Source organism: Budorcas taxicolor, chromosome 25, assembly GCF_023091745.1.
Source record: "Budorcas taxicolor isolate Tak-1 chromosome 25, Takin1.1, whole genome shotgun sequence".
Taxonomy (NCBI): Eukaryota; Metazoa; Chordata; class Mammalia; order Artiodactyla; family Bovidae; genus Budorcas; species Budorcas taxicolor.
In genome coordinates this window covers 6,719,564-6,734,785 of record NC_068934.1, presented here as the reverse complement: position 1 = coordinate 6,734,785, position 15,222 = coordinate 6,719,564, and the positions used below count along the sequence as shown (strand labels likewise).

Genomic DNA, 15,222 nt, shown 5'->3' with positions numbered 1-15,222 from the left:
TTGATAATCTGAAATTTTCACAGATATTACTATACTTGAAATTTAAGCTAATAGTTTCTCTGTGCTAAGGAAAAGGCAATAGCAGACTCTTAGCTTTAACAAGAATTAGAATAAATGCCATATAAGACAAATTAAATTTCATGTAGCTAAAATCTGTGGATTGAACAAAGTATATTTTCTCCTTTATGCATAACACTCTCAAGCTTTAAAACCAGCACAAGTCTAAGACTAGTTTTCTTCAGGCAAATCAAAATTAAGGAAACCCTGTAGATGCATTGAACGTGAACGTGAACGTGAAGTCGCTCAGTCGTGTCTGACTCTTTGCGACCCCATGGACTGTAGCCTACCAGGCTCCTCTGTCCATGGGATTTTCCAGGCAATAGTACTGGAATGGATTGCCATTTCCTTCTCCAAGAAATCTTCCCAACCCAGGGATCGAACCCAAGTCTCCCACATCATAGACAGACGCTTTACCGTCTGCGATCTCAGCCAAAAGGCTGAGAAGCATTATGATCGTAGATGCATTACGATCCAGGAAACTAAACTTTTTGGATTTTCATTTGACTCATTTTTCACTCTCTTATGTTTTAAAAAATGCACAAGATCAAAGCAGTTGAGTATTTCAATGATGGGTTTTACATAATCCAAGCCAAGGCCCAAATCCCAGAAAAATTTTGTTGTAAGTAATGAATGTAATATAGAGAATGTGAAAGTGAAAGTCACTCAGTCGTGTCTAACTATTTGCATCCCCGTGGACTATACAGTCCAGGGAATTCTCCAGGCCAGAATACTGGAGTAGGTAGCCTTTCCCTTCTCCAAGGGATCCTTCTAACCCAGGAATCGAACCCAGGGTCTCTTGCATTAGCAGGTGGATTCTTTACCAGCTGAGCCACAAGGTAAGCCCAAGAATACTGGAGTAGGCAGCCTATCCCTTCTCCAGTGGATATTCCTGGCCCAGGAATCAAACCAGGGTCTCCTGCATTGCAGGCAGATTCTTTACTAATTGAGCTACCAGGGAAACCCAATATAAAGAATGCCCAACAACAAATGCCATTTCCCAAGTGGAAAAAGAACTTTCACACTGAAGTTCTACATTCTTGTAGTTTATATGAGTGACTTTTGTTTTCCAGTTTGGAATCCATTATTATATACTGCTGATATCTGCTTGGTCTTCCCTTTAGATACTCTGAGCTACGGGAAAAAAGAAAAGAAAAATGTATCTTCACCTTTGTTTCAATAACTCTTAGCATTTTACTAATGTGCTTTGGGGCCCATGCTTTTCAAACCAAGAAAATTAATACAGCTTAAAAGTGTTCTGCCCAGAGTCCGAGTCCCCAAAACTGAGAGAATAAGACGTCCACAGCAATGCAAAAGCATAAAGGGGTTTTATTGCCAGCTCGAGCCAGGGCTCCCATCTCATCCAGCGCAGTGGAGTCTTGACGAGAGCCCTGAGCCCAGATTTACAGCAGTATTTATAAGTTTAGAACAAAGACAGGGAGTTGGCAAGGGTTGATTGGCTGCAGGGGTTTCCTGGTATTTACTGATTGGCCAGTCATCATCCCTCTGATTGGCCAGTTATCATCTCTCTGATTGGCCAGTGTTACCATCTCTCTTATTGGCCAGAGTTACCATCCCCGGAAGCCCCGGAAGCCCCGGAAGCATGACTCAGGGATTATTTTTGGCCTAGTGCACCTCTCTGAGCCTGTCATGGCTCTGGTGAGGTTGTAACAAAAAGCCCCAAGTAACTTATCAAAAGTAACTTGGCCAAGGAAAGTCAACGAGAGATAAAAAATACTCTAATCATCCTATCTCATCAGTATTTTCAACAAACAGTTCTTATTTTCTTGTTCCACAACTATCTGTTTTTAGAGCATCCTTGAAATCCATATTCCTGCAAGGGGTGGGGTGACAGAGAGTTCACTCAGGATAAAATGCCAATTGGAAGGCACATAACAGAGGGTATATTGTGGGGAAAGGAGTCAACAAAGAGAGCCAAAATATAAGGAGGGGGAAAAAAGAAACTTGTTTGGATCATTACCCCTTCAGATCCTTCCAATGAACCTGAGCTTTCTAAGATTATATTCAAGAAAATTACTTGAAATTTAAAATCAGCTATGTGAAAATACTATCATATGAAAAATGACTATAGTCAGAAAGGCATTCACCATAGATCATTTCTTAAATGTATCTTGGTGTTCACATACCCATTGTTAAAAAATCTCAGATATATAAGATGCTTTCATTGTATACATTACTCATCTCTTCTTGCCTTAAACTATATTAGACCTCTGGTATTCTTGATATGTATCTGGAGACCTTTAACAATGTCCAAATCAATGAAAACCATCAAACCATGAAACTTTTGCCTATAAAATACGTGTTGAAATCATTTACCCATAGATAGAAGTCACTGTCAAATTCAACTTTCCAATTTCTAAAACTGTAAGCAAATTTGATTGGTCATGGAAATACTATCTTCTTCTTTATGTACTTTTTCTTTAACCCCATTTCTAGAACCGAAAAGAAACTACATTTGGCAAGGCTGTTTATTACATCAACTTTTATCACATCAAAAACCTGCATTAAGACATGGATACCAGGTAATTTATTCTAAAGTCTCACTTTTAGTTCATGTCTTGGCAATTATTAGTTACAAGTCACAGCCCTTTAATATCACACTTCAATAATCAAACACTGTAAAGTATGTTAGATGTTAAGGGTACCCTGTTGCTTTTCTGTCACAAAAATGAAATCTTCTCATTTCTTTGTCCAAACGATCCTTTACAACTCCCAAAGGAGCTCAGTTAAGGTACCAATGGCTGGAGCCTTAAAAGCTGTGAAGAATGAACAGCAGACAGAAACAATATGTAATAATAACCACTATTTTTTACTTCTGGGATGCTTTCAATTCTTCAAAGTAGTTTGCTATTTGTTAAGTCAGACCTAATGCTCAGTACAACACTCTAGAGATAAGTAGGATCATTTCATTGTGTTTTAATGGGAATACAGAAGAGGTAAGTGGATTTCAGTACATGAATATGAAGGATGAGAGAAGAGGGAAGGAAAGCTGGCATTCTGGAACTCTTATTACATAATAGACTTTGCACAAGGTACTTTAATCCTTGAGCATATTATTTATAATTTCCATGCTTCAGCTTTCTCTTTTGCTTAAAGAAATTATCAAGTCTGGCCAAGAACAACTCAGTGAATGTCGGCCCTAGCTATTATTGTTATTATTTCTTTTTATTTCCTTTAAGGTCCACAGTAATCTTGTGAAAGAGTCATTCAGTTTAGTTCAGTTCAGTCGCTCAGTTGTGTCCAACTCTTTGCTACTCCATGGACTGCGGCACGCCAGGCCTCTCTGTCCATCACCAACTCCCGGAGTTTACTCAAACTCATGTCCATCAAGTCAGTGATACCATCCAACCATCTCATCCTCTGTCGTCCCCTTCTCCTCCTACCTTCAATCTCTCCCAGCATCAGGGTCTTTTCCAATGAGTTGGTTCTTTGCATCAGGTGGCCAAAGTATTGGAGCTTCAGCTTCAGCATCAGTCCTTCCAGTGAATATTCAGCGCTGATTTCCTTTAGGATGGACTGGCTGGATCTCCTTGCAGTCCAAGGGACTCTCAAGAGTCTTTTCCAACACCACAGTTCAAAAGCATCAATTCTTCGGCACTCAGCTTTCTTTATAGTCCAACTCTCACAATATATGACTACTGGAAATAGGCATTACTTCCTTTGTTTTTCTGTTGAAGACTCCAAAGTTCAGTGAAGATTACTAAAAGCTTTTCTGAATAAAATGTGCTCTATCTCAAGCTGAAATTTCACTCAGCAATCATAACCAAGCTAGTGCAAATTCTGTGTCAATTACAAATAGCAATGTGGAGCCTTCCTTTGTCCAGAAGGATCAGGGGGGTAGCCAGAGGTCAAAGGAAAAGTCACTCTCTCCTAATGTCATCTGCCATATGTTCAGCAAATTCCTCCTATCTCATCTCTCTCTGAATTCCTTTAATATTTTTATTGATAAACATAAATAATTTATATTACCATTTACTGCTACTAATAGTATTAATACCATTAACATCAAACAATATTACTTGATATTTACAATAATGCTATCTTTTGCTATGCACATATGCACCAAGGGCTAAATATTTCACTAACATTTTCTCATGGAATCCTCACAACCAGCCTAATAGGAAGGTTAAACTTAACCTTATAGATGAGTTAAACTTAGATTTAGAGAAGTAATTCGCCAAAATCATAAAGGGAAATAAATGCCTGAGCCAGGATTCAAACTCATATCCATATAGCCCCAAGGTTACAAGCTTGTGAATACGGAATTAAGGATCATTGATTTTTTCCTCCCCAGAATTACCTATGCACTTTTGAAATCAATTTTGTGTTCAACACAATGCTTAGCATGATAAAATAGAAACACTGACTAGAGTTAAAAGACCTACTGTCCATATTCAACTTTGCACTGAATACATAAGGAAGGCCTTTCCCGGTTTTAAATCAAATGAGACAAAAGAACTAGAACAATACCCAAGGTACTATAACATTCTGCAGTTCCACAAGCTTCATTCCCTCAGGCTGGGTGCTCTGTAGGAGAAAGTATACAGCCTTCAGAACTGTGAGGAGATGAATATCTGTTGTTAAAGCCACCCAGTCTGTGGTCCTTTGTTATGGAAGCCTAAGCAAATTAATGGAGTAGGAATCAGCTAGGATTTCCAGGGGGCTCAGTGGTAAAGAATCCGCCTGCCAATGCAGGAGACATAGGAGAAGTGGGTTCAATCCCTGGGTTGCAAAAATCTCCTGGAGGAAGAAATGGCAACCCACTCCAGTACTGTTGCCTGAAATATCCCACGGAGAGAAGAGCCTGGCGGAGTATAGTCCATAAGGTCGCAAAGAGTCAGACCTAACTGAGCGACTGAGACAAAAAACACAGAATAAGGTGTACAAGTCTGCTGCAGGTTTAAGAGTAATCCATAAACTATAATCTTACCTTTACTTATTAAGACAAAACACACAACCATACAAACAAACGGTCTTACCTAGAAAGAGTAGAAAATCCAGGCTCTAACCCTCTTTGTCTCAGAACCTCCCTGGAGGAGCAGCATAACAGTGTGGTCTTTAATATGAGACAAACGTGGGCTCGAACTGGGCTTCTCTAATTGTTAGTTGGGTGACCACGGGGAAGTTACCTAACCACTCAGAATCTGTTTCTCAATTCTGTAAAAAGTGATCATTCCTATCCTCTAGGATTATTATAATGATTAAATTTAATATGGAAAGATTAAGTGGGATTACAAAAGACCAAGGAACTAATCATGCCTGGTGCATGAAAGTGAAAGTCACTAAGTCGTGTCCAACTCTTTGCAACCACATGGACCCTACAGTCCAGGGAATTCTCCAGGCCAGAATACTGGAGTGGGTAGCCTTCCCCTTCTCCAGGGGATCTTCCCAACCCAGGGATTGAACCCAGGTCTCCCACATTTGTAGGTGGATTCTTCACCAGCTGAACCACAAGGGAAACCCAAGAATACTGGAGTGGGTAGCCTATCCCTTCTCCAGTGGATCTTCCTCATCCAGGAATCAAATTGGGGTCTCCTGCATTGCAGGCAGATTCTTTACCAACTGAGCTATCCAGGGCATAAAATGTGATTAATAAATGCTTATAGTTTGTATTAGGTTGAATCACATGAAATGGGTGATTGTTGTTGTTCAGGTGCTAAGTCTTTGGCACCCTATGGATGACAGTACACCGGGTTTCCTTGTCCTTCACCATCACTTGGAGCTTGCTCAAACTCATGTCCAGTGAGTCGATGATGCCATGTAACCATCATCCTCTGTAGCTCCCTCCTCCTCCCGCCTTCAGTCTTTCCCGGCATCAGGGTCTTTTCCAATGAGTCCACTCTTTGCATCAGGTGGCCAAAGTATTAGAGTTTCAGCTGCAGCATCAGTTCTTCCAATGAATATTCAGGACTGATTTCCTTTAGGATGGACTGGTTGGATCTCCTTGCTGTCCAAGGGACTCTCAAGAGTCTTCTCCAACACCACCATTCAAAACCATCAGTTCTTCAACACTCAGCCTTCTTCATGGTCCAACTCTCACATCCGTACATGACTACTGGAAAAACAATAGCTTTGACTATACAGACCTTTGTCAGCAAAGCAATGTCTCCACTTTTCAATATGTTGTCCAGGTTTGTCATAGCTTTTCTTCCAAGAAACAAGCATCTTTTAATTTTGTGGCTGTAGTCACTGTCCACAGTGATTTTGGAAAATAAAAAAAACAAAATCTGCCACTGTTTCCACTTTTTCCCCATCTGTTTGCCATGAAGTGATGGGACCAGATGCTATGATCTTAGCTTTTTGAATGGTGAGTTTTATGCCAGCTTTTTCACTCTTCTCTTTTACTCTCATCAAGAGGCTCTTTAGTTCCTCTTTGCTTTCTGCCATCAAAGTGGTATCATCTGCATATCTGAGGTTGCTGATATTTTTGTTCCATTAAAATAGCAATCCCATATGGTTCAGGCTAACACTAACGTTGACTAAAGGCAAAAGAGCCCAGTGGTTAACAGTACAAGTTCTAGAATCAGTATGTCTGAGCTAGAGATCTGGCTCTGTCACTCATCAGCAAGTTACAGAACTTCTCTAATTCAATGTCTTAGCTTCAAAATTAAAAATTAAAAATATCTACTCCATAGGATGGATGAAAAGATTAAATAAATTAATCTAAGCAAAGCTCTCTGAGTAATACCTGGTGCTTAGTCCTCAATGAATTGATATTATTAATAATGAAATGAGGGAAGTAAAATTGAAAATCTTGGAAACTAATTTCAAATTTCAATTCTACGCTGTTTTGGATGGTACTGATAAAAGAGAATTATACAATGGACATTTAGCTGAGTATAACAAAGAAGTTAAACCTTGTGCTAAAATTCTAGCAAACATCATGTAATCAGAAAAAAAAAATACAAATACATCTCATAATCCTTACCAACATGTCTGAAACAAGTCTAAAACAACTGTAAGGCTGGAAATATACATTATCCTGGGTGTAAGTCAATAATTTTCCATAACTTCTTGAATTGTTCAACACCTTTAAACAGGAAAAGCTAGTGACCTACAGAGTATGGAGTTTAATGTATCTTACATACATCTGTCTACTGAGTTGTTCATTATAACAGGCTGAATATTGGAGTGAGGAACAGTGAACCAGAAGAGTGACCAAGCCACCAGCTGAGTCGGTGATAATAAGCTCATTCTCAACCTCATTTTTCTATTTGGGAAAATCTAAGTAAAGACATCAAAGTTCTCTTTCACGTCTAAAATTACATGAGTCTCTATCTCTTATAAAAGAATTAAGTACATCATGACTGCCTCAATGTAATGGAACTAATTTCACCTGTCAATAAGCAATAAACAAGAAGCTTAACACCTTAGCAGAATGTTAAGAATAAACACAAACACACAAAAAATAACTTAATGAAAAGTATCCTTTGAATTGAAACCACAATATTCTGAGCAGTAAAAAGAAAGTTAATGATCAAGCCCTTTCTGAAACTGATAGGAGGCATATACTCCTTCTCAGCAGAATTACAGCTGCCTAGGCCAGATGTAGAAGGAAATGGCAAGCCACTCCAGTATTCTTGACTGGAGAATCACAGGGATGGAGGAGCCTGGTGGGCTGCCGTCTATGGAGTGGCACAGAGTCGGACACGACTGAAGCGACTTAGCAGCAGTAGCAGCAGGCCAGATATGGGCTTTCCTGGTGACTCAAGATGGTAAAGAAGCTGCCTACAACATGAGAGACCTGGGTTCAATCCCTGGGTCAGGAAGATCCCCGAAGAAGGGAATGGATACCCACTCGAGTATTCTTGCCTAGAGAATTCCATGGACAGAGGAGCCTGGCGGGCCACAGTCAATGAGACCACAAAGAGTCAGCATGACTGAGCGACTAACACACACACACACACACACACACACACACACACACACACACAGGTCAGCTGTAAAACCAATGCTGACTTAAAATCCTAGGTCCTTCACACAGAGACGCCAATCTCCAACCTTAAGAAATTCACATAACATCAGATTTCTATCTCTGAGAAATGTTAATTCTGATATTGCTCAAGTCTTGTCCAACTCTTTGCGACCCCATGGACTGTAGCCTATCAGGCTCCTCTGTCCATGGGATTTTTCAGGCAAGAGTGCTGGAGTGGATTGCCATTTCCATCTCCAGGGGATCTTCCTGACCCAGGAATCGAATCCAGGTCTCCTGCATTGCAGGCAGACACTTCACCGTCTGAGCCACCGGGGAAAACCGTTGATAAAATTCCTGCTGCTGCTGCTGCTGCTGCTGCTGCTGTTGCTAAGTCGCTTCAGTCGTGTCTGACTCTGTGCGACCCCATAGATGGCAGCCCACCAGGCTCCCCCGTCCCTGGGATTCTCCAGGCAAGAACACTGAAGTGGGTTGCCATTGTCTTCTCCAATGCATGAAAGTGAAAAGTGAAAGTGAAGTCCTAGGACACTTGAAAGGGTGAATTTTTAATGTTTCTAAATCACTTGAAGGATAATGATTGACCAAAGAAAGATCATCACTGTACAATTCGAAAAACCTCAATGCTTACAACTTTCTTCCAAATTACACAGGTATCTCAATAAGAATTTAAAAATAAGAAAAAAAAAATCTTCATGTCCATTCAGCAGATCTAAAACAAAATTGTGAGATTAAGCAAAAGAATTAAATTCTCATTATGGTACTCTGATAAAAACTAGGTTGAAACTGAAAGATCCATACACAAATGTTAGCTTTGGGGAAAAAAATAATAAAACAAAGACACACTGAATCTGGTACCACAAAATCCATTCTCTTGTCAAATTAAAATGCTTATACCAATTAAATTATATCCTGTAATCATTAAAATGTCAGAAAGAGAACTCAGAAATAGATGACTATGATATGAAGGCTCCTGATATGAAAATATCCTGAGTTAAATTTGCCTCAACATTTCAAAAAATTCAGGAAACTCTCAAGAGTCTGTCACAACACATTAGCACTTGCTATTAAAGTACTACATACATTTTCCATTCCTTGGAAAGAAATAAATCAAAAACAAATTTCATCTTAAGTAATCAATGGAGTCCTTTATTTAAAGCACCGTAGATGAAAATAGTTGTTGTTTGGTTTGTTTATTTCAGTGTTTGCTCTGGTTTTCTTCAAAAGATTTTTTCCCTCTCTTAGCTAATTTTAAGATTCCAATATTCACAGCATGTCATAATTAAACATCTCCTAGGAAGTGCACAGTCTGATTAGCACATTAACTCAGGCATAAACCAGCCGTGACCATGTAGCCTCCAGGCCTGGGTCAAACCAGTCTGGGAAAAAATAGTTCTGATGAAAATTCCTACTAAGACATATTAAGTCCCAAGATTATTTTATCTTCCATCATTTATGATCTTCTTTTCCCTAGCAGTTCTTGTGTAATTTTTTTAACACTTAACTGTGGTCTGAGAACAGTCACTTTAGCTTATTAGGAATAAAAATGATAACTCTAGTTCTGAGGATTAAATAATTTTAGCATTTTTCTCAAAGGCTCCCACCTCCCAGGAAGCAGAGAAGATTAAGTCAAAAATATTTTTACAGTTACCACACCAATTACTAGAGCCCACAAGCTCCCATTCAAAATTAACTCCTGTTCAGGAAAGGGGGAGTCGGAGGACTACCCATATTCTGATTTCTTTTTATGTGGCTGACTGGTGGCTAGTTGCTTGCCTTAAAGCGAAATGATGAATGCATTTGGCCGTGAAGGTAATAAAATCTCCCCACGGCCAGCATGTGTACTGTCCAAAATGGTAGCCACTAACCACATGTGGCTACTGAGCATGAGAGATGTGTCCAAGGCCACCAAGCAACTGGATTTTTAGGTTCATTAATCTTACTAATTTAAATTGAAAAAGCTGATATTCACTTGTGTTAGTGGAAAATCTTTACATTTGGAACAACTTGGATATCTTACAGGTAAAAGAGTGAATCCACTTTTTCATCTGTAAAAATTTTATGAAACTTAAAGACAGGCCAAGTAATTCTAGTGGCTGAGCTGTGATGTACATAAGTGGAAAATATACACTATATTTCAAAGAATGGGCAAAAATAATGTGAAATATCTCATCAATAATTTTTAAAAGTACTGACCACGTGTTGAATGCTTCAATCTATTACAATACCTTCAATATATTAGTTTAAATAAAATATATTAAAGTTAATGTCACTGGCTTCTTACTCTTTTGAAGTACTACTGGGAAATTTTAAGTTCTGTATGAGTCACATTATATATCTGTCAGGCACAGCACTGATAAAGAGCAATACTAACCAGTGACATGACTATCTGAGATGGGCCAGTGAGTGGTTTAGAAATCTGTGCAGTATGAAAAAAAAAAAAGCAAAAGTCCAGACAGCACTGCATATAGATCCTAACTTTGACATTGACCATCCAAAGGGATCTGAGCAGCCATTCATTCAGATTCCTCAGCCTAAACTTCCCCAGGTACAATGGGGAAGAATAGTTTCCGAGTTAAACACAATATTTGTAAAGTGACTAGTATAACATCAGTTTAAATAAACAGTCAAATAAATTGTTTTTCAATAGAAAGCAGAGATTTTTAGGCTACTGCAAAGAATTTACTGCTTCTCAATGTCTATGCCTTCCTGCAAATGAGCTATATCCTATAGACACTTTCTTCCTGTAATATTAGTCCAACTTTATTATTAGCTTACATTTTACAGATGAAAAATGACAACCATAGACTAAATGCTATTATCAAAATGTTCAACAAATGGAAGCTTTGTTTCCATAGTGCTTTACGGTGGTAGCAATCAAGCTCATTTCCAGAAATATCATCATGATTTTTATGAACTTAAAATTTACCTAAAAGAGACTTATCAGAATACCTATGTCATTTTCAGGATTTCTATCATGATGGGACCATGTTCTTGGGAGTGTTTGGTAGGCTCTAAGAAAAACTGCTCTAAGGTATAAAGTTCATACTATACAGTTATTAAATATGTAAAATGTGGGAGCCTACAATATTTATTTTAAAAATTAATTATATCTCATTGTTCTGCTGTATTTCTTTAAATACAAAAAAAAATGCTTGCAAATTCTTTTACTATGAAACAGTACCATAATCATCAAAAGATTAGGAAGGATAAGCCTAAGACAAATAAAATTAAATACTCCTTCATTAAGCAAATAGTCAAACCATAGACAGAATTCATTTTTCACTAAAATGACAGATATCTATTCCAAATGGTGTAGATAAACTAATGACTAAAAAATTCATATAGGTGATTAATGAAAAGTAAGACATGTGAAAGTCATCTTTCTTCTTTAGTTATGATGTCAAAAAGAAAAGCTGTCCTCTTCCACAGTGATTCTTCATAAAATATGGATTCCTAACTACATGGTTAAGGCTCAACTATGATGATTCTTATGTTTCTATGGAAACTAATTTACAATGATCCTGCTCTTCTTCAGTCTGCCTCTTGCACATGTTACTCACAGTCTTCCATTTAGTCCTTTTATTATTTTTTTGTCTTCATTCATCTGATCAATATTTATTGAGCCCCTGCTTAGTACCAGGCCTATATTCTGCGGGTCTCACCAGCCTATCATCTTATTCAAACAAAACCACTAAAGTGGGATGATGTAGAAGGAGGTGAAACATATAATTCAATTAGTTGGGTTGTATATGTGTGTGTGTGTATGTATTCTTCTTATTTGACTTGTCACCAAAATATATTTGAAGTTGTTATACAGCATCCAAACTAATAAAAAATGAACTTGTTGATTTCCAACATAATTATTTTTTAAGTAAATTATCATTTTAGTTTATACTATGTAATAAAGCTGAAATTCCAAGTTTAACTATGTCTTTCCAAGTTGTCTAGGCTTATATTTTATATTATTACATCTACGTCCTGATCAAGAGACACCATTTTCCAAAGCAAAGTTTGCCATCGTAACTCTCAAGAGTTTTCTCCAAGTTATTCATCAAGTAATATATAATGAATAGGTCTGATCTATGTTGCACTGCAAAACCTCCTGTTTGCTAGTTTACACCCCAGGGGGATTTCTAGGAAACAAAGTAACATGATAGACCAGTAAACTTTCATGCGTTTCTTAGAGAAAAAAAATTTTAACTTGCTTATTGAATTACAAGTATTTATTTGTTAGAGCTTCCATTAGACTGTAAGCAACCTGAAGACACAGGGGAGAAGTTACTCTTTATGTGCCCATTTGAAAAGTGAAGGTTTCATGACAGTTTTCTGTATGGATGAATGGAGGGTTGGTAGGCAGAAAGAAAGAAATGTTCAGATTTAGGAATTTAATCTTTGCGACTATTTTTATCAATCCATTTAAAATACAGATGTTGGGTGATTATGATATGTCAATGCAGGCTCATCAAACCGTAACAAACGTACCACTCTGGTGGGTGATGTTGATCATGGGAGAGGCTACGCATGTGTGAGGATATGAGAACATACAGGAAATCTGTGCCTTCCTCTCCATTTTACTGTGAACTCTAAATAGCTCTAAAAAAATTATTTTAAAAAGTTATTAAACTTTTTAAACTGTGTGAACAACAGATAATGAAAACAGTGCTTTATAAAATAAAATACAAATCAATTAGTTCAGCCTCAATTTATCGCAATCTTAATATGTGCCAAGCACTACTATAAAAACTGAGGTTTAAAGAGAAATAAGATTTGTAACTATAAAAACAGGAAATGGAAGACTGGTTCCACTGAATTCATCTGAACTAATCATAATTGTAAACAGGCATTAAACCATGAAAAAGAAAACGATGCACCTCCTATTCAGAATGCATTTTCTTCTCCAATGAAAAGGAATGACAAAATCTGCTTTTTCGTATGCCCTAAGATTTTTCAATGTCTTGTAGGTGTTGTTTGTTTCTTAGAAAAAGCTATCTCCTTATACAAAGTAAGATGTGCTCAGTGATACCATTTTTGTTCAGGAGACAAGTAGGGAGGGGAAGGAGAGGAAGAATGAAAACAAAAAAAAAGAAAAATATTGACACATGAGACAAATCAGAGCAAAATTTTGCACAATATTGTTCTCCTGTTAGACCAGAACACCAGAACAATAATCAGCCACTAACCTAGGGCAAGCATTTGAGAAATGCCCAAGAATAAATAACTGCCTTAGAGACATACGGTGTGAGAACTGACAGTAAAAGGAAGCAGTGCAGAAATTCTCTGGATAAGCTGATGGGCAAGCTGAAGACTTGATTAGTGAGAATGAAAAGCCTGTTATCAGTTGGTCCCTTAAGTGAAGGAGACCCTTCAGGGCACTTTGCAGCTGGCAAGAAGTAACAACTTTTCTCAGGTATTACTAGCCTAACAGTTCTCTTTATAAGATTATCTTTGGCTCTTAAAAGAGTCAATCATTGTAACTTCCACGAGTGTAAATGATAAATCATGAAAACTTGACAACTTTAGAGACTAACAAACGCTCCTGAAGTGAACAACCCACCGAATGTTTCTTCAATAAATAGAAAAACTGCCCAAGTCTTTGTAGCATCGTCTGCCCACCTTATACCCACTCCACCAGGTCACCCAAGGCCCACTTACCCCCAGCATCTGGTGGAGGTAGTGATACTCTGGCCCTTGGTTATACAGCAGGAAGGTTTTCCAGAAAAGCAGGACATTCAGGGAGACCCATATAAGCTAAATCATATGGAGAAAGAGAAAAAAGAATTAAAAATAAATACTATCCGATGAACAGAAACCTCAAGTACATTCGTTGGACACAATACGTTCAATGGAACCTCAATCAGTCGTTGCCAAAAGCTTTCTCAATTGACAGCAAGCTGCAAACGACTAAGAGGAAAAAGTATCTGAACTCAATCAGCCCCTGTACACCTGAGATTAAGTATTTGGGCTGCAACAGGTATCCTAAAGATCACAGATATCCCCTGGAGGACAAAACAAGACTTAAGTGATGAGCGACATCACCAAGTCCCAAGCATTGTATGTTTAAGCTTTAAAAATATCCATTGAATGAAGAATAGATAATAAAGAAGAGGGCTTTGCTGTATAAAATAAAATCCAACAGAAACAATCTGGGAAAGGAGAAAAGAGGGGTGGGGGTGGTAAAGATGTTCAAGAGGTTAAAGGAAAAGCTGTGCTAACTAACAGGGATCTCCCTTCCTCCGCATCCGCTCTCGCATCAAAGTGTAGGCAAGTTCCCGAGGGCTTGGAGGAAGGGAGGGAAGAGATGGTTATGTCCAGGTATTCCCGGCAGAAAGTTTGTGTTAGTGGAGGATGTTTTGCACTAGAGACAAAACTTCCAGCTTCCCACCCGCGCTCGCTCAGAGAAGGAATCAAGATCGCTGCCCCAGAAACAAGACGCCGGGAGACCCTCGCCCGCCATCCTACCAGGCAGAGGTGTTTAACCCCTTCGTTGGCCAGCCAGCTCCTCCAGGACACGGCCATGCCGCCGGCCCGCGCGCCGCGCTCTCAGCCAGCCGGCCGACAAGCAGCGGCGGCCGCGGGCGCAGCGGCTCCAGCGGTGCGGCCCCCTGGGGTGGGGTGCGGGGGGGCCGGGAGGGGACGGAGGGTCAAAGACCGAGTGGGAGCCCGGGGCCGGCGCCGCGCCAGCCCGGGCGGGGTCTGCGCCCGGAGCCGGCTCTTCCGGGCGCCTCGGCCGCGGCCGGCGCGGGGTCTGCGCGGCGCCCCTGGCGGCCGGGACCCGCGCTCGGAGCGCGCGCTGCCCGCCGCGCCTGCCCTTTGTCTGCGGAGAGCCTGTTGTTGTGGCTGCCGCCGCGCGGGATGTCCCGGTCTGGGATCCGGGAGGCGGCCCAGCAGCCTCCAGCGGCCGGCCCCGCTTGGAAAGATAGCAAGATGCGGAGGAGGGTGCTGAGACAGAGTGGGGACCTGCGCCGCCCTTGGACTCACACAGGCACACGCGCACACACACACATACACCGGCCTGCCCCACTTCGAAAGACACAGCAAGATTGTGGAGGAAGGTACTGAGACAGAGCGGGGACCTGCACTGCCCTTGGACACACGCACACACACAGACGCACACACACAGACGCACACACACACACCGGCCGGCCCCTCTTGGAAAGACAGCAAGATGTGGAGGATGTTGCTCAGACAGAATGGGGACCTACACCGCCCTT

At 39.9% G+C, this 15,222-nt stretch overlaps 1 protein-coding gene across 1 annotated transcript in view; it reads right to left on the bottom strand.

Moving 5' to 3' along the window:
- Positions 1-14,527, bottom strand: part of NOX4 (NADPH oxidase 4) — a 175,648-nt gene extending 161,121 nt beyond the window's left edge. The window contains exons 1-2 of the mRNA XM_052662027.1: positions 14,471-14,527; positions 13,664-13,759 (exon numbers count right to left, since the gene is read on the bottom strand). Coding sequence (XP_052517987.1) covers positions 13,664-13,759; positions 14,471-14,527 — 153 coding nt within the window. The remainder of the gene's footprint in view (positions 1-13,663; positions 13,760-14,470) is intronic.
- Positions 14,528-15,222: the final 695 nt, after the last annotated feature.